Source organism: Polypterus senegalus, chromosome 5 (genome assembly GCF_016835505.1).
Source record: "Polypterus senegalus isolate Bchr_013 chromosome 5, ASM1683550v1, whole genome shotgun sequence".
NCBI classification, from domain to species: Eukaryota; Metazoa; Chordata; class Cladistia; order Polypteriformes; family Polypteridae; genus Polypterus; species Polypterus senegalus.
The window spans coordinates 106532109-106555818 of NC_053158.1; the positions used below are offsets into that span (position 1 = coordinate 106532109).

The 23710-nt window shown below is 40.1% G+C and overlaps 2 protein-coding genes across 2 annotated transcripts in view; both read left to right on the forward strand.

The window, feature by feature from the left end:
* The window catches only part of vps4b (vacuolar protein sorting 4 homolog B), a 31227-nt gene extending 20290 nt beyond the window's left edge, over positions 1-10937 (forward strand). The window contains exons 8-11 of the mRNA XM_039753197.1: positions 3748-3829; positions 4213-4432; positions 4549-4689; positions 9656-10937. Of these exons, the coding sequence (XP_039609131.1) occupies positions 3748-3829; positions 4213-4432; positions 4549-4689; positions 9656-9757 (545 nt within the window). The 3' untranslated portion in view covers positions 9758-10937. The remainder of the gene's footprint in view (positions 1-3747; positions 3830-4212; positions 4433-4548; positions 4690-9655) is intronic.
* Positions 10938-22827: 11890 nt separating this feature from the next.
* Positions 22828-23710, forward strand: part of kdsr (3-ketodihydrosphingosine reductase) — a 62316-nt gene continuing 61433 nt past the window's right edge. Inside the window, exon 1 of the mRNA XM_039753198.1 lies at positions 22828-23183. Coding sequence (XP_039609132.1) covers positions 22959-23183 — 225 coding nt within the window. The 5' untranslated portion in view covers positions 22828-22958. The remainder of the gene's footprint in view (positions 23184-23710) is intronic.

Consider the following 23710-nt stretch of genomic DNA (forward strand, 5'->3'; position numbering starts at 1 on the left):
CTCTCTTCTATGACAAAAACAAATCGCTTCCAATGGCTTTTTATTAAAGTTTACTAGTCAAGTGACGAATATGGTGCCTTTGTCTGTAATACCTGATATAATGTATAAATACTAATAAAACCTTTAAAATACTGGTATATCTGTCAAGTGATTACCTGTCATTTAAGTAAACTAGTATTGGCATTCATAAATTCAAACTACAACACAGGGCTTAAATGTTAATATGTGTCAGAGATGGGGAATCCACCAGTGTAACAGCAAATGAGGAGTTGATAATCTTGGAGGGGATTTCAGCATAGTGTTTATAAAGAGTGATCCATCATGAACTACCTGATGTATTTTAGTATGGGTATATTTTACATTTATTCTGTGACATTTCTCTCCAGCAACTGAAAAATACTACTTAAAATAAATATTAAAAATTCAAACATCCATCCATCCGTTTTCCAACCCGCTGAATCCAAACACAGGGTCACGGGGTGGGTCTGCTGGAGCCAATCCCAGCCAACACCGGGCACAAGGCAGGAACCAATCCCAGGCAGGGTGCCAACCCACCGCAGGACGCTCTCAAACCCACGCACACACTAGGGCCAATTTTGAATCGCCAATCCACCTAACCTGCATGTCTTTGGACCGTGGGAGGAAACCCACGCATACACTGGGAGAACATGCAAACTCTACGCAGGGAGGACCCGGGAAGCGAACCCAGGTGCCCTTGCTGCGAGGTAGCAGTGCTACCACTGCGCCACTGTGCCGCCCCTCAAACATCTCTTTACTGTTGAATTTGTGAATTCCAGGACAATTCCAGATATTTGCATTTTAACAAACTGTTTTTTTGTAACAACATGCTTTTAAAGTCTGATTTGTCAGAGAACCACACTGTTAATTTTTGAATCATTAGTTGGTTAAAATAAAAAAAATAAAAAAGCCTTGGAGTATTTTTATTTTTTTTTAATTCCTCCTAACTTTAAAACTTCCTGTGTAAAGTCAGTTTTACATGAATCTTATTTCAGAACTCTTGTTAAACATACTTTGTTTTACTGTTTTGAAGGTTTCTTACATGACTGATCAGACTTTGTTACTGTGCATGCTTGTGTACAAATCCAGAGTTTGAAAATTACTTGGGCTGTTGTTCCCTGTACTCAATGTGTAACTGTGAGACAGCATTCTATTCTATACGACTTCCTACAACTGTTAGCGTTGCCAGACCTCCCACATCCTACAGTCCTATGTATTTAAGTATGGATGCGTTTGAGATCCCTTGGATGAATGTGCTCTTTTCAATCTTATAATGAATGCAAAGCCTTCCTCCTTTTATCTTCATCTCTCTTATAAATGCGTGACAGTGCAAGTTAAAAGATTACACCTCATTTGATCAGTAATATTTCCCTCCCAAAGCACATCTCGTTTTTAAACGTTTTAAACCTTGCGGAAATTGAGATTCATCAGCACAGGCTACATTTTTTTTTCCAGTCTTTAGTTGTCCAGGTTATGGTGAGGATGTGCTCACTACAGCTTCAGCTTTCTGCTTTTGGCTGACTGGAGTGGAACCCCACATGGTCTTGTGGTGTTCTACCTCATCTTCCACAAAGTTCAAAGTGTTGTGTATTGTTAGATGCTTTTCTGCACATCACAGTTGTACAGTGTGGTTATCTGCATTATTGTAGCTTTTCAGTGGGCTTGAACCACTCTGCCCATTCTCCTTTGACCCCTTCCATCAAGTAGACATTAACTGAAGCTCCTGATGTGTATCTACATGATTTTATTTATTATACCTTTATCATTTAAAGATATACTTAGATGGCACATTGGTCTAGTCACAAACCATTTGGCATGTTTCTGTCAAAATACTATTTTTTCTAGTTTCACACTTTCATGTCAAAATACAATTCATTTTTCATTAATGCCATTAAAATAGGCACAGTTTTATACGTTATACCAATGCACCAGAATAATAGTCAAAAATATCTGACAATTAGAAGTTAAACATTAATGTGGGTAAACTTCAAATTAAATTCAAAATACAAATTAGTCATTTACTTTTTTCAATTGTATAATTTCTTTTGTTTGTTTATTTTGTGAAGTGTACTTTATTTTGTTAACTGTTGAAAGCATGCATTATGTATGTAATGTATGTCATTTTTTTTTTTAATATGTATGTATACACAAATATATACAGTGGGATGCAAAAGTTTGGGCAACCTTGTTAATAGTCATTTTCCTGTATAAATTGTTGGTTGTTACGATAAAAAATGGCAGTTAAATATATCGTATAGGAGACACACACAGTGATATTTGAGAAGTGAAATGAAGTTTATTGGATTTACAGAAAGTGTGCAATAATTGTTCAAACAAAATCAGGCAGGTGCATACATTTGGGCACCGTTGTCATTTTATTGATTCCAAAACTTTTAGAACTAATTATTGGAACTCAAATTGGCTTGGTAAGCTCAGTGACCCCTGACCTACATACACAGGTGAATCCTATAATGAGAGTATTTAAGGGGGCCAATTGTAAGTTTCCCTCCTCCCTTTTAATTTTCTCTGAGGAGTAGCAACATGGGGGTCTCAAAACAACTCTCAAATAACCTGAAGACAAAGATTGTTCATCATCATGGTTTAGGGGAAGCTGTCCCAGAGATTTAAGCTGTCTGTTTCCACAGTTAGGAACATATTGAGGAAATGGAAGACCACAGGCTCAGTTCAAGTTAAGGCTCGAAGTGGCAGACCAAGAAAGATTTCGAATAGACAGAAGCGACGAATGGTGAGAACAGTCCGTCAACCCACAGACCAGCACCAAAGACCTACAACATCATCATCTTGCAGTAGATGGAGTCACTGTGCATTATTCAACCGTTCGGTGCACTTTACACAAGGAGATGCTGTATGCGAGTGTGATGCAGAGGAAGCCTTTTCTCCGCCCACAGCACAAACAGAGCCGCTTGAGGTATGCTCAAGCACATTTGGACAAGCCAGCTTCATTTTGAAATAAGGTGCTGTGGACTGATGAAACTAAAATTGAGTTATTTGGGCATAACAAGGGGCGTTATGCATGGAGGAAAAGAACACAGCATTCCAAGAAAAACACCTGCTACCTACAGTAAAATATGGTGGTGGTTCCATCATGCTGTGGGGCTGTGTGGCCAGTGCAGGGACTGGGAATCTTGTCAAAGTTGAGGGACGCATGGATTCAACTCAGTATCAGCAGATTCTGGAGACCAATGTCCAGGAATCGGTGACAAAGCTGAAGCTGCGTCGGGGCTGGATCTTTCAACAAGACAACGACCCGAAACACTGCTCAAAATCTACGAAGGCATTCATGCAGAGGAACAAGTACAACATTCTGGAATGGCCATCTCAGTCCCCAGACCTGAATATAAATGAAAATCTGTGGTGTGAGTTAAAGAGAGTTGTCCATGCTCAGAAGCCATCAAACCTGAATGAACTAGAGATTTTTTGTAAAGAGGAATGGTCCAAAATGCCTTCAACCACAATCCAGACTCTCAGTGGAACCTACAGGAAGCGTTTAGAGGCTGTAATTTCTGTAAAAGGCGGATCTACTAAATATTGATTTCATTTCTTTTTTGTGGTGCCCAAATTTATGCACCTGCCTGATTTTGTTTGTTAATTTTGTGTGTGTAAAATAAATATATATATATATATAAATTTTTATTTATTGAATTTAGCTGTGTAGATTAATTTATTTGGAATCCCCTCTATTTACAATGCATTTTGTGCACTCTTTAGGTGTTGGTGTAGACAATGAAGGCATATTGGTGCTTGGAGCTACAAATATCCCATGGACACTTGACTCTGCCATTAGAAGGAGGTGATGCATTTATTTCTGTTCGGTAATTGCGTAAAAGGAAGAAAAAAAACTTCTACACTATAAAATCTAAAAGCTGCAAGCAGGACATTTTATTGGCTTAGATGTTCGAAAATGCTGGTTGCTTGTTTAGGCTAGGTTCTTTAGGCTCTCTTGCTACTCCCTGTTTAGGACAGTGTTTATCTTGCATAGAATAAAATGTTTCCTTACAGCTGTTTGTTACAAATCTAGTTATCAAAGTGACCATTTGAAATTAGAACTTTATGATCTTTCTATCTTTAAACCGCCAATAACAATTACAATCTCCTCTTAGTGCGAAAATGTGCAGACTGGTCACTAAGAACAGCTTTTAGATGTAATTACACTATTTTAAATGTATTATTTAGGTTTGAGAAGAGAATCTATATTCCACTACCTGAAGAACATGCTCGTTCCTTCATGTTCAAACTCCACCTGGGCACTACTCCCACTAGCTTGAATGAGTCAGACTTCCACACCCTGGGGAAGAAAACCGAAGGCTACTCTGGAGCCGATATCAGCATCATTGTGAGAGATGCCCTTATGCAACCAGTCAGAAAAGTACAATCTGCAACACACTTTAAAAAGGTCAGTCTAATTCGTATTATCTAATATGTCACACTGTACCCTAGAGTTAATGCAGAAGAAATGTGTTCAATTTTTGTTTATAAATTTATTGTAGACATTTTACTTTGAATATCTAGGTACGGGGTTCATCAAGGGATGATGCAAACCAAGTGGTAGACGATCTCTTGACTCCATGTTCTCCAGGGGATCCCAATGCAATAGAGATGACATGGATGGACGTTCCAGGGGACAAACTCCTAGAACCAGTGGTCTCAATGGTGAGAGAAAGCCATACCTTGGCAGATAAGTTGCTAGAACCAAACTGATGAAAATGATATAATAATCTACAGTGGTGTGGAAAAACTGTTTGCCCCCTTCCTGATTTCTTACTCTTTTGCATGTTTGTCACACAAAATGTTTCTGATCATCAAACACATTTAACAATTAGTCAAATATAACACAAGTAAACACAAAATGCAGTTTTTAAATGATGGTTTTTATTATTTAGGGAGAAAAAATCCAAACCTACATGGCCCTGTGTGAAAAAGTAATTGCCCCCTTGTTAAAAAATAACTTAACTGTGGTGTATCACACCTGAGTTCAATTTCCGTAGCCACCCCCAGGCCTGATTACTGCCACACCTGTTTCAATCAAGAAATCACTTAAATAGGAGCTGCCTGACACAGAGAAGTAGACCAAAAGCACCTCAAAAGCTAGACATCACGCCAAGATCCAAAGAAATTCAGGAACAAATGAGAACAGAAGTAATTGAGATCTATCAGTCTGGTAAAGGTTATAAAGCCATTTCTAAAACTTTGGGACTCCAGCGAACCACATTGAGAGCCATTATCCACAAATGGCAAAAACATGGAACAGTGGTGAACCTTCCCAGGAGTGGCCGGCCAACCAAAATTACCCCAAGAGCGCAGAGACGACTCATCAAAGGGGTCACAAAAGACCCCAGGACAACGTCTAAAGAACTGCAGGCCACACTTGCCTCAATTAAGGTCAGTGTTCACGACTCCACCATAAGAAAGAGACTGGGCAAAAACGGCCTGCATGGCAGATTTCCAAGGCGCAAACCACTGTTAAGCAAAAGAACATTAGGGCTCGTCTCAGTTTTGCTAAGAAACATCTCAATGATTGCCAAGACTTTTGGGAAAATACCTTGTGGACTGATGAGACAAAAGTTGAACTTTTTGGAAGGCAAATGTCCCGTTATATCTGGCGTAAAAGGAACACAGCATTTCAGAAAAAGAACATCATACCAACAGTAAAATATGGTGGTGGTAGTGTGATGGTCTGGGGTTGTTTTGCTGCTTCAGGACCTGGAAGGCTTGCTGTGATAGATGGAACCATGAATTCTACTGTCTACCAAAAAATCCTGAAGGAGAATGTCCGGCCATCTGTTCATCAACTCAAGCTGAAGCGATCTTGGGTGCTGCAACAGGACAATGACCCAAAACACACCAGAAAATCCACCTCTGAATGGCTGAAGAAAAACAAAATGAAGACTTTGGAGTGGCCTAGTCAAAGTCCTGACCTGAATGCAATTGAGATGCTATGGCATGACCTTAAAAAGGCGGTTCATGCTAGAAAACCCTCAAATAAAGCTGAATTACAACAATTCTGCAAAGATGAATGGGCCAAAATTCCTCCAGAGTGCTGTAAAAAACTCACTGCAAGTTATCGCAAACGCTTGATTGCAGTTATTGCTTCTAAGGGTGGCCCAACCAGTTATTAGGTTCAGGGGGCAATTACATTTTCACACAGGGCCATGTAGGTTTGGATTTTTTTCTCCCTAAATAATAAAAACCATCATTTAAAAACTGCATTTTGTGTTTACTTGTGTTATATTTGACTAATGGTTAAATATGTTTGATGATCAGAAACATTTTGTGTGACAAACATGCAAAAGAATAAGAAATCAGGAAGGGGGCAAATAGTTTTTCACACCACTGTAAATATGTGCATGTTAGCAAATGTAGGTTGCTCATACTGTGAGTTGCTGCTAAGTCACTAGTAAGTGGAGAATTCTTTTTAGGAATGTCTAATGCCCCATACACCCAATGCAAGCTTCACTCACACTAAGGCATTCATGACTTCGAAACAAAATATATGATTTACATCATTTAGAGGCTGAAGTAGTGCACAGCCAGCCCTGAGGCTCCATTGAAAGTTAGTGTGAGCAGTATGTTGTGCCTGCAATGAGCAGAGTTTCACTAACCAGTATTCAAATCATTATTGAAGTTACAAAAGACCTGGGTTATATTAATGTATTGGGGAGTTGAAGACTGTGAGGTGGTGTGTATGATGGGGAGAGCATGCCCCACCGATGGTTTAGTTAACTCTAAATGAAAATCATTTTTATCAGGGTTATAGCTATTAAAATGCAAAAATCTACTTGCATAGCTTCAAATTTTAAATGAGATCATATTTTTGATATGTTGTAGAGTTCCAATATGTTTGGTATCTAAAGTTAATCGAAACATTTTGTCCCTAAAGGGAAATATAAAATCTCCTGTAAAATTTTTAATAATGCAAAATTCCTTTCCCAAATGCATAGAACAATGTCAGGCTTAGATAATGGAGAGCTGCTGATGTCAATAACAGGGTTGCAGATGGCAGAAAAATAATTTCAGACCTGCTCAGGTTGTAGGTTTATATTTAAAGTCATTAATATTTGAATAGAGCAAGTTTAGCTTGTAGAGTCCATACAGTCATATGAAAAAGTTTGGGAACCCCTTTTCAGTCTGCATAATTTACTTTCAACAAAAAAGATAACCGTGGTATGTCTTTCATTTCCTAGGAACATCTGAGTACTGGGGTGTTTTCTGAACAAAGATTTTTAGTGAAGCAGTATTTAGTTGTATAAAATTTAAATCAAATGTGAAAAACTGGCTGTGCAAAAATTTGGGTACCCTTGCAATTTTGCTGATTTAAATGCATGTAACTGCTCTGTACTGATTACTTGCAACACCAGATTGGTTGGATTAGCTCGTTAAGCGTTGAACTTCATAGACCGGTGTGTCCAATCATGACAAAAGGTATTTAAGGTGGTCAATTGCAAGTTGTGCTTCCTTTTGACAGTCCTCTGAAGAGTGACACCATGGGATCCTCAAAGCATCTCTCAAAAGATCTGAAAACAAAGATTGTTCAGTATCATGGTTTAGGGAAAGGCTACAAAAAGCTATCTCAGAGGTTTAAACTGTCAGTTTCAACTGTAAGAAATGTAATCAGGAAATGGAATGCCACAGGCACAGTTGCTATTAAACCCAGGTCTGGCAGGCCAAGAAAAATACAGGAGCGGCATATGCGCAGGATTATGAGAATGGTTACAGACAACCCACAGATCAGTTCCAAAGACCTGCAAGAACATCTTGCTGCAGATATGGTGTATCTGTACATCGTTCTACAATTTGGTGCAATTTGCACAAAGAACATCTGTATGGCAGGGTGATGAGAAAGAAGCCCTTTGTGCACTCACACCACAAACAGAGTTGCTTGTTGTATGCAAATGCTCATTTAGACAAGCTAGATTCATTTTTGGAACACAGTGCTTTGGACTAATGAGACAATAATTGAGTTATTTGGTCATAACAAAAAGCACTTTGCATGGCGGAAGAAGAACACTGCATTCCAAGAAAAACACCTGCTACCTACTGTCAAATTTGGTGGAGATTCCATCTTGCTGTGTTGCTGGGGCCCTTGTTAAAGTTGAGGGTCGGATGAATTCAACCCATTATCAACAAATTCTTCAGGATAATGTTCAGGCACAAAGTTGAAGTTACACAGGGGTTGGATATTCCAACGAGACAATGACCCAAAACACAGTTCGAAATCTACAAAGGCATTCATGCAGAGTGAGAAGTACAATGTTCTGGAATGGCCGTCAGTCTCCTGACTTGAATATCATCAAATCTATGGGATGATTTGAAGCAGGCTGTCCATGCTCAGCAGCCATCAAATTTAACTAAACTGGAGATATTTGTATGGAAGAATGGTCAAAAATACCTCCATCCAGAGTCCAGATACTCATCAAAGGCTATAGGAGGCGTCTAGAGGCTGTTATATTTGCAAAAGGAGGCTCAACTAAGTATTAATGTAATATCTCTGTTGGGTGCCCAAATTTATGCACCTGTCTAATTTTGTTATGATGCATATTGCATATTTTATGTTAATCCAATAAACCTAATGTCACTGCTGAAGTACATCTGTTTCCATAAGGCATGTCATATATTAAAAGGAAGTTGCTACTTTGAAAGCTCAGCCAATGCTAAACAAAAATCCAAAGAATTACTAGGGGTTCCCAAACTTTTTCATACAATTGTAAATTCCTTGCCTTTTTTTCTCTTTTCTCCTCACATGTCTAAAACCCATCCAGCAGTAAAACCGTGTCTGAAATTAGAGCTTTAAGCCAAAACTCTGCAGTATCCAAAATGTCACAGTACCTGGGCTCTCCCTAACTTGTTATGAGATGCAACACTTTGGGCAATTTTATAAAAAGCAATCAAACGTATCTCATTATATGGAGTTGGGACACTTCTAAATCCTTTCAACATTACTTTTATCCTTCAGATCTTCACAACTTCCACCCTCGGACATGCTTGTAACTTTTATCTTTGTTCAGGATCTTTGCAGTTTGGTCTTTTCCATCTTTAGATGAGCAGCTCCTCTGATAGGGTGTAACAGAGCTCTTTAGGTGGTGGTAAACGTGGTGCTAACAGGTGAACATCCATCCATTATCCAACCCGCTATATCCTAACTACAGGGTCACGGTTGTGCTGGAGCCAATCCAAGCCAACACAGGGCGCAAGGCAGGAAACAAACCCCAGGCAGGGTGCCAGCCCACCGCAGCAGGTGAACATGGGATTGTTTAAAATATCCCTCAGAGTCTCTTACATTCCCAGATGTTCTAAATGTAGGCGTCCATTAGGTTGTTTACTTTCACCCTTGACATCAAGTCCGTAGCTTATCCAAAAAGCAGTTGAGATGGTGTGTTATGTCTTCAGTTTAATTTACAATTTTTTTTTTCTGAAAATACAGTAGCAAGCCAGAGGCTAAAATCTTACAATTTTTAATATTAATAAAGTTAATACAAATAACTATACAAAAGAGTGAGCTTCTGCAAAGGCTGCTGCTTGGTGCAAGTCCCAGAGGAATTATCTATAATAATCTTGCATTCTTAAGGTGGTTGTATCTGTTGACATTTTTTTTCTTACTTCCTTTCCTTTTTTTTAACAGTCTGATATGCTGAGATCTCTTGCAAATACCAAACCAACTGTTAATGAGCAGGACCTGGAGAAACTGAGGAAGTTTACAGAAGACTTTGGTCAAGAGGGATAAATTCTAATTCTCACTGACAGTGCTATATGCATATTGCTTTTGTTTCTGTCTCCCTTTTTATTGGATGCATTCCGCCATTTACTACCTGGTTCTCTGTCTGTACTACGGTTATACAGTATAATGAAACACCTTCATGTTGGATCAACAGGTATCAACTGCATAATAATGGCTATATGACTCTTGCCAATACAAGCAGCCTGTACATCTTTTTGTTTTGTTTGATTTTTTTTTGTTTGTAAGTCTAAAAATGTTTCTATATATAATTTTTATTGAATACATTTCTTCACTGTGGTTTAAGAATCTTATTTAACCAAAATTGATTTATTGAAGAAAACTTTCCTTGTTATAGGTGAAGTAATACAGTACATATTTGACAAAGTCCTTAATGACTTATGCATTTATAAAGCTTTAGAAAGTATAGATGAAGCAATATCACAACTTTGGGAAATCGTTAAGCTCATGAAAATGAGGTTTTAATTTTCATTTTATGTGTTTCTCTTTTTTAAGTGTATCATATTTTGCTTTGGTTCTTTTTGGGGGTGGTGTTATCGGTGGTCGCAGAGAATACATTACACAGTCAGTAAAGTTTTTATGTACAAAATCTTCCACAAACATGCGCCAGTCAGTGCAGAAGCTAAACCTGGTAAATAATGAATAAGTCTGAGGATTTTTTTATTGTATTTTATCCTTTCTGGTGCAGTGCCTGCAGTTGGAAACATTCAAAGTGGCGCCTTAAAACATGTGCCTTTTTATTACAGTTACCATTTCTCCTACTTTCATTTTAAGACAAATACATGTCAAACTATTGGATGATTTTAAAAGCAGTGTCAAATGTTTAGCATCATTGTGTCATGCTGATTGTGACTGTTGCTCATGCTGCAGAACATCTGTTAAAGAATTGCACATTTCACTTAACAGCTGTACTCTTTATAATTATATAAAGCTGTACTGCTATGCACTTCTGGTGGTGGATTTTCTTCAAACACAAACTGGTTTCTTTATACAAAAGTGTAGATTTGTAGTATAAATTATATTCTTTTTATGATTTTTGTTCTAAACATTAAACCATGGGTACTGTGGTATGTTTAGACCAGGAGGCTGTGCTAATGATGATTTCACAGTCTGAAATAAGGATCTCTTTCCATGCCTTTTGTAAATAAAGCTATTACTTGCTGAAATATTTTGAGTTGTGTGTGTGTGTATAGTCTATTCCATTTTCTGAGCCCATATTTTACCTTACCTTAAACTTTGGGCCATGTATTGGTGACAGTTTTAAAACCTGTCACACAAAGGACGTGTACTAAATCTGCATCACTACAGCAGAGGTTATTGTGAACAGACTTTTACTACTCTTATTTATTTATGGTGATATTTTGATATTTACATGTAATGATCCCTCCCCCAACCCAAAACAATAACAAATATTAACATTTTAGACTCCTTTTTCTGAGGGTAAACAATGCTAAGGAAGTTAATTAAGTTCAGGTATGTGAAGACTTCTTTCGGCTGTTCCCGTTAGGGGTTGCCACAATGTATCATCTTCTTCCATATCTTTCTGTCCTCTGCATCTTATTCTGCCTCACCCATCACCTGCATGTCCTCTCTCATCATATCTGTAAACCTTCTCTTGGGCCTTCCTCTTTTTCTCTTTCCTGGCAGCTCTATCCTTCGCATCCTTCTCCCAATATACAATGCAATCTCTCCTCCCAACCATCCAACTTGAGCTGACTCTTCAATGTACTCATTTCTAATCCTCTCTATCCTCATCACACCCAGTGCAAATCTTAGCATCCTTAATTCTGCTACCTCCAGCTCTGTCTCCTGCTTTCTGGTCAGTGCCACCATCTCCAACCTATATAACAGCTGGTCTCGCTATCGCCCTGTAGACCCTCCTTTTCACTCTTGCTATCAAAAATCACTCCTAACACTCTTCTCCAACCATTAGACCCTGCCTGCGCTCTCTTTTTCACCTCTCTTCCACAATCCCCATTACTCTGTACTGTTGATCCCAAGTATTTAAACTCATCCACCTTCGCCAACTCCCTGCATCCTCACCATTCCAATGACCTCCCTCTCATTTACACACATGTATTCTGTCTTGTTCCTACTGACCTTCATTCTTCTCTCTAGAGCATATCTCCACCTCTCCAGGATCTCCTGAAACCTGCTTCCTATCGCTACAGATCAGTGTCATCAGCAAACATAGCCCAGCCCACGGGGACTCCTGTCTAATCTCATCTATCAACCTGACCATCACCATTGCAAATAAGAAAGGGCTCAGAGCCGATCCCTGATGCAATCCCACCTCCACCTTGAATGCATCCATCACTTCTATGACAGACCTCACCATGGTCACACTTCCTTTGTACATATCCTGTACAACTCTTCAGTACTTCTCTACCACTCCCGACTTCTTGATACAATACCACAGCTCATCTCAAGGCACCCTGTCATATGCTTTCTCCAGGTCCACAAAGATGCAATGCAACTCCTTCTGGCCTTCTCTATACTTCTCCATTAACACCCTCAGAGCAGACATCACATCTGTGGTGCTCTTTCTTGGCATGAAGCCATACTGCTGCTAACTAATCATCACCTCACTTCTCAACCTAGCCTCCACTACTCTTTCCCATAACTTCATGCTGTGGCTCATCAATTTTATCCCCCTGTAGTTACTACAGTCCTGCATATCCTCCTTATTCTTAAATATCGGCACCAGTACACTTCTTCCCCACTCCTAAGGCATCCTCTCACTTTCCAAGATTCCATTAAACAATCTGGTTAAAAACTTCACTGTCATCTCTCCTAAACACTGCCATGCTTCCATAGGTATGTCATGTGGTCCAATGGCCTTTCCATTTTACATCCTCTTCTTAGCTGTCCTTCCTTCCTCCTTGCTAATCCATTGCACTTCCTGATTCACTGTCTCCACGTCATCCAACCTTCTCTCTCTCTTGTTCTCTTCATCAGATTCTCAAAGTACTCTTTTCATCTGCTCAACACACTCTCTCTCCTTGCTTGTGAGTACGTTTCCATCTTTCTCCTTTATCACCCTAACCTGCTGCACATCTTTCCCAGCTCAGTCCCTCTGTCTAGCCAATCGGTACAGGTCCTTTTGTCCCTCCTTAGTGTCCAACCTCTCATACAACTCATATGCTTTTTCTTAAGTCTTCACCACCTCTCTCTTCACCTTGCGCATTATCTCCTTGTACTTTCCGCATCTCTCCGACTATCCTACTTCTTCTTCACCATCCTCTTCCTCTGTATACTCTCCTGTACTTCCCCATTCCACCACCAGGTTTCCTTTTCCTCCTTCCTCTGGCCAGATGTCATACCAAGCACTCTTGTTGTCACCCTTACTACAGCTGCTGTAGTTGCTCAACTGTCTGGTAACTCTTTACTGCCACCCAGTATGTTTCACCATCTCCCAAAACTCAACCTTGCAGTCTTCCTTTTTCAACTTCCACCATTTGATCCTTGGCTGTGGCCTCACTCTCTTCCTCTTCTTGATCTCCAGTGTCATCCTACAGACCACCATCCTATGCTGCTGAACTACACTTTACCCTGTCACCACTTTGCAGTCTTCAATCTCCTTCAGATTGACTCTTCTGCATAGGATGTAATCTACCTGTGTGCATCTTCTTCCACTCTTGTATGTCAACCTATGTTCCTCCCTTTTCTTTAAATGCATATTCACCACAGCCATGTCCATCCTTTTGGCAAAATCCACTATCATCTGACCTTTATTCCTCTCCTTGACACCATAACTACCATCACCTCCTCGTCTCCTCTGTTCCCTTTACCAACATGCCCATTGAAATCCGCTCCAATCACCACTTTCTGTCCCTTGGGTACACTGTTCATCGCTTCATCCAACTCACTCCAACAATCCTCTTTCTCCTCCATCACACACCCAACTGGCGGGGCATATGCACTAACAACATTCATCATGACACCTACAGTTTCCACTTTCATAATCATTACTCTGACACTCTTTTCACCTCCAAAACATTCTTGACATACTGTTCCTTCAGAATAACCTCTACCCCGTTTCTCCTCCCATTCACACCATGATAGAACAATTTGAATCCACCTCCGATCCACCTGGCCTTACTCGCCTTACATTTAGTCTCTTGCATGCACCATATATCGACCTTCTTTCTCTCCATCATATCTGCTAACTCTCTCCCCTTGCCAGTCATACTGCCAACATTCAAAGTTCCTACCCTCAGTTCCACTCTCTTTACCTTCCTCCTCTCCTTCTGCTTCCGGACATGTCTCCCTCCTCCTCCTCCTCCTCCTCCTCCTCCTCCTCTTCTTCTTCTTCTTCGTCCAACAGTAGCCCAATTTCCGCCACCACCCTGTTGGCTAACAGTACTGGTGGCAGTCATTGTTAACCCGGGGCTCAACGATTGCTATCAAGACTGTTGCTCCCTTTTGTGCTTACCTTCAGACCGTCTGGGCAGCTTCTTTCTTTTCTTCTTCATTTGTGCATTATTCCACAGCTAAAAACTGCAATTTATTTGGTTTCTTTATACTATTTTGACGCAAGGGTGACACACCAAACTGGGATTTTTCAAAGCACTGTTTCCTTTGACATAACATCATTTACCACCCCAAGATTGCGTATTGACTTGAACAGGTGATTGCAACAGAGATGGGGAGATGAACAGAGTGGCTGGTTGGGATGACAAGAAGCTCTGTCATTGCCAGGTTGAGCTGTAGATGGTCATTCTTCATCCAGGCTGAAGTATCAGAAAGACATGCAGAGGCTCTAGCTGGTACCGAATTGTCCTCGGGAGGGAGTAACGGGTATAGCTACGTATCGTCAGTATAGTACTGATATCCGTGATATGAGAACCCATGGGATTCGATTATAAATGTTGTTTGTTAAATTATTGAAAACACTTAACGTCAAAATGTTAGATTGGTGCATCTCAAGCAAGGCCATTTCTGGGTTTAGGCGGTAGCGACAAGTACCTATGGCACCCTCTACTGGTCAAGGCGCATTACTGCAGCACCATGTAGCGATTCCTGACTTTATTTTATTAATAAAAATTTGTTCGGACAGAACACTGGCTTCGCTATGCACAGCACAATCTGTTACCCAGAAACGGCTCTCGGCGACGTGACAGTTTTTAAACAATGTAGACCTACGAACACTCGGACACAAAGCGAATGTCCAAATTATATTGTTTTATATTATTTTCGCATACAAAGTGATATATGGTCTTAACGTCTGCCGATCTACGCAGTCCAGCAATAACACGAACAACAACAATGATGATGATGATGCCAATAATAATGACAGTCCTCAAACGGTTGCATAGAAGAGACAGACCTGGCGAAATAAAATTAAACGATCAAAACGGCAACAGGACTGCAGTTTTTGAATAAATTGCTAAACGCTGATTTAACCAAAATTATGATCATCTCCCAAATGCATATACATTAAAATTTGTGTTAGAACTTACCAAATATTGTCCTTTGTTGTTGTTACTTATTACAATTATTGAGATTCGCTCTGGGCAAGCTAAAGCAGTTGTGCATTTTTTTGGATAGGTCGATTGCATTATTTGCACACACGAGCATATGGTACATAGGAATTGGGGGTAAAGATTTCTATTTAAGAGATAATCATTATATTCTCAGTTTCACTGAATGTTGTCATTATGCTACGTTTTCAGTTTATTTTACTAATTTAAACGTATATATGATACGGTAATCATATAAAATCTTAGTTAAAAAAATATATGTGTAGAATATATAGTAGTACAGTAGTAGTTTCAGTAATAACTGAATGTGTTTCTTCATTAATTTTCATTAGAGAAACGTTGAAAGCAATCAATATAGACTAGTAATGCAACTTGATTCCACTTATTTTCTGAAAAAGCGCTTTAACTTCATATTCTCAAACTGTGAATTTGAAGTCCTAAATACTTGCCTGTTCCCACTCCTGTCTCCTGGTCTCAGTGTTATAGGTCTGGCAGTGATGACTCCTCTCAAAGCAAAGGAGGTGGCAGGGCACCATTTACAACTTTGCCCACGGTAGCAAAAATCGTATAACTGGCTCTGTAGACAAGTAAACTTGTGGTTGTGATCTTGATAAGCTTAAGCGGTTTACCAGATGAAAGTAGAGTGCACAGAAAATTGAGATTTTAAAGTACAGTATATCTCATACACGACACGCAAGACCACTCATTACTCTTGAGAAAAAACTGGAAAAACTTGTGATAAGGCATATGTTGAACATACTTTACTTCATTACCCAAAATATTCACTTCCAAGTTATGTATTATTTGAGAAAACCTAAATTAAGGGAATAGCACATTTAGGCATTATTTCAGACGAAATGAATATGCAGTATTGTATAATAGCAGCTGGTCTTGAATTTGAAAGTTCTTTTAGATTTATCCTCAAAGCATCCAGTAGATGGCAGTAATATGCTTGTCAATGTCAATCTGGCAAAAAAGAATCTGAAAATGGTGATTAGGTACACTGAACCTGCCAAATGTACTTTCACGGCCAATTTTAAAATCAGGGTTTTTTTGAGTGATTGTTGGTGGAGAGTATAGAGCACGGGTGTCGAACTCCAGTCCTGGTGGGCCGCAGTGGCTGCAAGTTTTCATTCTAACCATCTTCATCATTAGTGAGCCATTTTTGCTGCTAATTAACTTATTTTGTCTTAGTTTTAGATTGACTTGACTCAGGCCCCTTAGTTTCTCTTTCTCCTTAATTAGCAGCCAAACAATAATGAGACAGAAAACAAGCCACCACATGACCAACTCACCTATGCCCATCACAAAATATCTCAAAATAAAGAAAGGCAATGGTATCGATAAGGTTGATCTCTCAGATCACCAAAACATTTTGACTGTGTCCTTAGAAATTGGAAATGTCTGCTATGGCAGAATGAGAGCAGCAACAAGCCACGGAATTAAATGACAGGTTTAATTAACAGCAAGTGCGGAGTGGTGGCTCTGAGGCTAAGGATCTGTGCTGGTATCCAGAATGTTGCAGGTTCGAGTCATGCCAAAAGATCTCCTGGGGCCTCACGTATAAACGGTGTGTACGCACAGAAATGTTGTGTAAGAATGTTTCCATGTTCAAATCGCGATGTATAAAACCTAAACTTGGCGTAAAGCCACGTACATTTCCATGGTACCTCATACCCTGTCGTACGCAAATTCTCTGCTCGGTTCTGCAGACTGGCGGCACCCAGCGTCAAAGCAGTGCTACTGTTCCTGTGTGGTTATCCTTTCTTTTGCTGATGCGGCTTTATAAATACTGTACAGTACACTGAAATTAACCGCATATTGTTTATTAGTTTAATGCATGTGATTGTAATTAACCTGTAACAATATAATGGTCCACAGAATGGTCAAACTATTCTAAATACCATAGCTGCTTTAGCATAGTTAATCTCACCGCACCCTCTTCTTCCTTCAGCCGCTCCCGTTAGGGGTTGCCACAGCGGGTCATCTTTTCCATATTACTCTCACTGCACCACTCGGAGAAGCTGATCAGAAAGAGAATTATCGGTATACAGTGTCAAGCATACGCTGCCTCATCCATGCTTCCTATTTGAACTGCTCTCATACGACAACCGCTTTCCTGTACGAACCTTGCGGTTAAGAAAGAGTTTCATCCCAAGAGCTCTAAACACAATCAATCACTCCATCACCTGCTCCTTGTAGAACTGTTAGTACTTATGAATACAATCACCTCACTGTAAACTTGAGACAGTTATAATATTGCACAGCCTGAGCCACTTTATAAAGCACGTATTTATATATGATGACGAAATCATTTTTAAGATGAAATGCAGCAAAATATGTTTATTATATTATACAGATAAAACTTTAACTTCATTTAAATAATTTATATTGTTAATAATTAAAGGACACGGTGTTGCTACACTAGCAAGGATCTGGCGCTCTGCTCATGGATTGTTTCTGCCTTGCACTGTATGTTTCACTGGGACTAGCGTGAAGGATAGAATAATTAAACATGTACAGTACTACGAAGATATTTCAATGTTCCTTAAAAGTTTTGAAGAATCGGCAACATAAGCTTACAGATGGCTTAACGTCCATTACAGAGCTGATTGTGTGGTGATCGGTTATTTGGAGAAAGAAAAGGAAGGACAGGAATTGGAGGTTAGTACATTTGAACGAGACAGTACTGCAGGGGCGGCCTTAGGCATGTGCAAACTGTGCACCTGCACAGGGCCGCCAAATTCCAGGGGCCACCACGCCAATATATATTGAATATAAAACAGAAAGAGAAAATAACGACACAGCTAAAAACGCAGTGGCAAATTTCGGCAAAAGTTAAACGCTTGTGTCATGAGCACGAGGCAGCTATGCAGTGTCCGCAATAGACGTGGCCATCTGCCGTGCATAAGATACCATATTGACATTGTTGGGCGAAGGAGCCACCGATTCTTTCTCTGCCCAGGGCCGCCACGAGCCCCTAGAGTACTGCTGCAATAAATTATTTCATCAAAGGTCGTGCACCATTACTGCGCCACCATGTTCACGTGTTTAATAACGTGCTTTAACTCCTATCATCATGAAAATTATATCACGTATAGATCTCAGTATTTTAGTTATTCAGAGAGCAGTAATATCACGAATGTAATGGAGTCTAAGCTGGTTTAAGAAGCACGTAGTGATTCACACACATAGAGCACATAGAAGAACAATCACTGCGTCACCATGTTCCCATGTTTAATAACATGATATCTGACAACTTCTTTTTTATTTGGGGCACTTTGTGAACTTGAGCTTTCGAGTTTTATATCTGAGAATCATGTCACTGCTATGTCACTCAATCAGCTTCCTTTTGTTGTTTATACCACTGTTTAAACCAACAAATAGTACATTTTTCTTTGCCTCCACTTGGTATTCACTGAAATTCTTCTATTTTCCCTCTTGCTTTTCCCATTGTCTTTTCACAGAATGCTAAGCTTAAGGGCTATTTATATAGATTTGCATATTCAAAGAAGCGTAATTCTGGGAGGAGACGGGCAGGACAGCAGGTGCATGCGCAAGCATTACTTTTCTTGCTGACTGGGATTTATGTAGCGGAAGAACACGGAAGTTCGCGAATGCACAGATTCCTGCATCTGGATTTTTCCGTGTGTAAGCACATTTCGGCTTTTGTGCTTATGTCATGTTATAGTGCGAATTCTACGCACGGCGTTATGCATGAAGCTCCTGTTCTGTTGGGCCTCTGAGCAAGACCCTAAACCTGTAATTGCTCCAGGGGTGCTGTACAATGGCTGACCCTGTGCTCTGACCCCAAGGAGTATGCAAAAACTAACAAATTCCTAATACAAGAAATTGTATAAGGCAAAATAAAGAACAAAAAAAAAAAGAATCAGCTTCTCATTAAGAGATTGGTTGGCGTGAAATTGGTTGGAGTTTGAAATCCTGGTTTAGCTGGTCATCTATTGGCTCATTTTACATCAGGCTATTAAAATTCAATTCTATTAAAAGAAGTTAATTAGCAGTGAAAACTGGTCACCGATTAGGAAAAGAGTTAGAATGAAAACCTGCAGCTACTGTGGCCATCCAGGCCCAGAGTTTGACACCCCTGGTATAGATGACTGGTGAGCAGGACAAACAGCACTAACCATATTTCACCACCAATACAGGGTGCCTTTCTATATTACTTGAGACATATTTTTTTTCTATAATTTTGAACCTGTATAATTTCAATTCTGTACATATTTCATTCCAAAAATATTTGTTTGTCTAAATATGTACATTTCACTTTATACAGTGAATATTCAAAAATTTATGGAAGTACTACACCTGAATGTTGACTCTGAGAGATAAACCGGAGGGCTAAATGAATACTTTAAATTATAGCCTCATAGCAATGCATCTTACTTTGTAACTTATATTTGAAATATATTGTTTCACTAGTTTTTTTTACTTTTTTATTCCATTATCAGGTCATGGTCATTGGAGAGTTTCTCAACAGAACCTGACACAAAGAAGGAGCCAACACCTACTGCCCCTCTACTTCAGGGCAGAGCACATCAACCACACTTATATGTATAGTGCTAATTTAGAGCTGTCAGTTAATCTAAACACATCTTTTTGCACATGGGGGTGAAACTAGAGTGCCTGAAAAGGGCGTAGGCATGGAGAAACTCCACAAAGAAAGTGTTTGGCCTGGAATTTGCATCCAAGGCTTAAGAGCTATGAGGCAGCAGTTACATGTTGTCTGTGGATGCTTGTGTATATGTACTGTATATACATCACTATGGTCTAACAACTAATAATAAAGTATATTAGTTTAAAAAGTAAATTTCAGTGGCAACCTCAGAAGAGAAAATATACTGCTGGGGCCTTTGATCTTTAGTGAAATGTAAGTCAAAGTCAACCTGATTAAGGCAAATTGGCTGTCCACCTCTTCCGAGTTTATTTCCACTTAAGGTACTATGAAGCTGGCTAGTACCCAAGGAATATAATTAAGAACTTAAAATAGGTCTGTCTCTTGTGACATTAATGTCAAGGTCAAGAGGAATACCTTGTTCAAAGTGGCAAAGACACCTACAGGAACAACACCAACACATGACAAAGACAATGACGATGGATAAGACTTAAGATATGGTCAAAGTGATTATCAAATGACCTAAAAGTCATATATGTGAACTGTATATGTCAACTGTAGCTACATTAACTACGGTAAAATAATGAGTTTTAAAAGCATGATTTAAATTCGAAGACTCAGAATCCATTTCTAATAGACAGTTAATTAGATCGGAGTTAGGGTGTGCTATATCTAAATGCTGTGCCTCCGTCGCTAGTGTTTTTAATGTACATATTTTGTATACAGTGGAGCATAGCCATTAATATGTTCTGTAAAGGGAATACAGAACCGTTCACGTCTGTGTCAAAAGGAGGATTTTCAAATTTTCTTTAAAATGAATGGAAATGTACATATATTTCAGTTATGATCCCTGCTCCTTGTTTTTAAGTAACAGTACAGAATTAATGCAGTAATTTGGAACAGTCTGGCAAAAACGCACAGAAGTAAGCAATTATGTAGTAATTCTAAATTATTTCACAGGTCAGAAGCCTCATTCATAATGCCGTGCGTAGAATTCACACTAAAACATAGTGTACGGACAAAAGTGGAAATGTGTGTATGCACAAAAAAATTCAGATGCACAAAACTGTCTGTACACCAACTTCCATGCACTTCTGCTACATAAATCCCGGTTAACGTGAAAAGTAACACTCATGTACGCACCTGCTGCCCCACCCCAACTCCTCCCAGAATTTTGCATATCTTAATATCCATCCATCCATCCATTCATTTTCTAACCCGCTGAATCCGAACACAGGGTCACGGGGGTCTGCTGGAGCCAATCCCAGCCAACATAGGGCACAAGGCAGGAACCAATCCTGGGCAGGGTGCCAACCCACCGCAGGACAATATCTTAATATGCAAATCAATATAAATAGCCCCTTAAGTTTAGCGTTCTGTGCAAAGACAATGGCAGTTGCAGTCAGGACAGTTTTAGACCTCAGACAGATCCGAGCCCTTCAGACGCTATGAGGTCCACAAATTGAAGCCCCCTTCTGGAGTCATTCCCCTGTTTCGCTGGTCAACTGACGCCTATATTACACACCCCTCATGACGATTTCAATTCAAGTTCCTGCACTTAAATGTGGATTCAGTATTTGTTAAACTTCTAAACTATTGAGGTCTGCATCTGAAGCAGATGGATTCACTGCTCTTTACATGGCTTTTTGAGATGGCTGGTTATCCTTAAAAGGACTGCTTTCCTTTTGCTGCACTAGTTGGAAAATGCATGTGCGACTGTGCAGAGCTGCCGTTTTTTATAGGTGCTCCTCTGTTGGGCTCATGAGGAAGGTCCTTCACTTGTATTTGCTTTGTCCTAGGTATGACGGTAACCTGCATCCAGCCGTGCAAGCAGGTCCTCCAACTTAAGAGGAAGATTAGGGGGTTTGTTGCAGTATTGGCACTCCAGCCACCGTTCTCAGGTCCCAATCCAGATAGTTTGTCATGTGGTAGGTGCAGGAACGCTCACAGTTCCAACCTCTATATCTCTGCTATAAATGATGTTATGCCAGATCATTCTTTTAGTGATTCATCTCACGTGATAAGCTTTCGCTTTGTATGTAGTCTACGCTCCTCTAGCCCCATGTCCCCGGACTGGCCCAAAACATTCTGGTCACCTTAAATTAGGCGAACCTCCTTGTGTGGAGATGCAGCCATTCGGATCTCTTTGCTGTTTTACTTAACCGAACCGGAGCTGCAAACCGCGTTCTACGTCTGTATCTCAGCTTTGAGACTCTCCCTCTAACACCCTTCACAACGCCTGCCTCGTCCTTTGCCTGCGTATTTTTACTACCGGCCATGCTTCTCACAGCTCACTTGGGGTCAGTGGCACCTCGATCTGCCACATTTTTCCAAAGCTCCATGTCCCGCTTCTGACACCAATGTAGCGTCGGGGCCTAGCACCACAACGGATGTATTCTGCCCCCTTTATTTACACGGCTCTTTGAAGTGCGCACTGCTTGCCTTTTGACACATTAGTTGGAAAATGCACATGCGACTATACGGAGTTGCTAGGTGCTCCTGTAATACATGATGTAATACCAGCTCGTTCTTTTGGTTATTCGTCCCTGGCTGATGTGACTTGTCCAGCACTAGTGGAATATTTTAATTTAACGTACTTCTCTTTTTCTACCTAGCATTGTAGCATAAAGCGCATATATTAGCTAATTATTGATGCTGAAATAAATAGATAGATATATTTTTGTTATGATTAGGAAAATTATAAACAAAGATAGCAAAGCGTCTATTAACACTAATAGTAAGCAATTTAGTTTGCCCGGGATTTCTACGCGAACCGGATCTAGTAACATGAATCGCTTTGCAGTCCGGTTGGCCAAAGCGTATTTCCTTTCCTTGCGGAATTCTGGGAAACGTAGTTGAACCATGGAGTCGCTCCAAAAGTCAATGGACCTCTAGAACAACAATTCCCATGCGCCATTGCGCATTGCCGTTTGTTGCTCGTCAATGACTTTTTGTATTTTGCTTCCTGGGGCCTCGCTCGAACGCTATTGACATCTTGCGAAACTGTAGATTGCACTTGGAAACTCCCACCCGAGTTCACAGATATTGCTGCTGTAGTGTGCTTAGCTTCTTCATGTCCACCTCTTGGCTTTGGCCTTTGCAGCTACTGCAGGACGAAGTTCTCAGTTTTACAGTGTCTGGTTGGCTCTCGCATTTATTGCACTCCTGGTGGCTGTTGGTGCCTTTAGCAATGCTGCTCGTCGTGGCCGCCTTCATTGTGGCTTTCGTGCTGCTCTTATACATGGTATCTCCACTCATTAGCCCCAAGCCGCTCAAGTTAAACGGAGCCCATGTGGTGGTAAGTACGAAGTAGGGACCGGCAGTCGGGGTATCTTTTTGACGCTGAGTTTGCAATGACTTTTACCTGCTGTTTGTGTTGTTAGTATGCAGTATTTTGGATCAGCATGTTGTCTTTAATTGCTTTCGGATGAGACTGACGATACAAAGCATTAAAACTCTCAACTGTGGACGTCATATTTATCTCTTACCGCTCCTTAAGTCACTTACCTCACTGTGGTTATTTTTCAAAGACCTTTTTTTGCCCGTAACATCTGGACAAATAAAGAGATACATCTGATCAATACGTGTGTGGCGTAAAGGATCCGAGGGTTTGGGGATGTTAGCTCTCATGCTGTGAAATTGTCACGTTTCTATGTTTTATACAATGCAAAGATCACTGTGCTTCTCAGAGTATTGCTATTGGGGGTGACTGAGGCGAATAGAAGTGAAGCCAACAGTGTAAAACTCAGAGCTTCTACTGTTGTGCATTCAGTGTCCAGGATGAAAAGTAACTAATCCAGCTGAACTAGAAAAATGACTTTGACC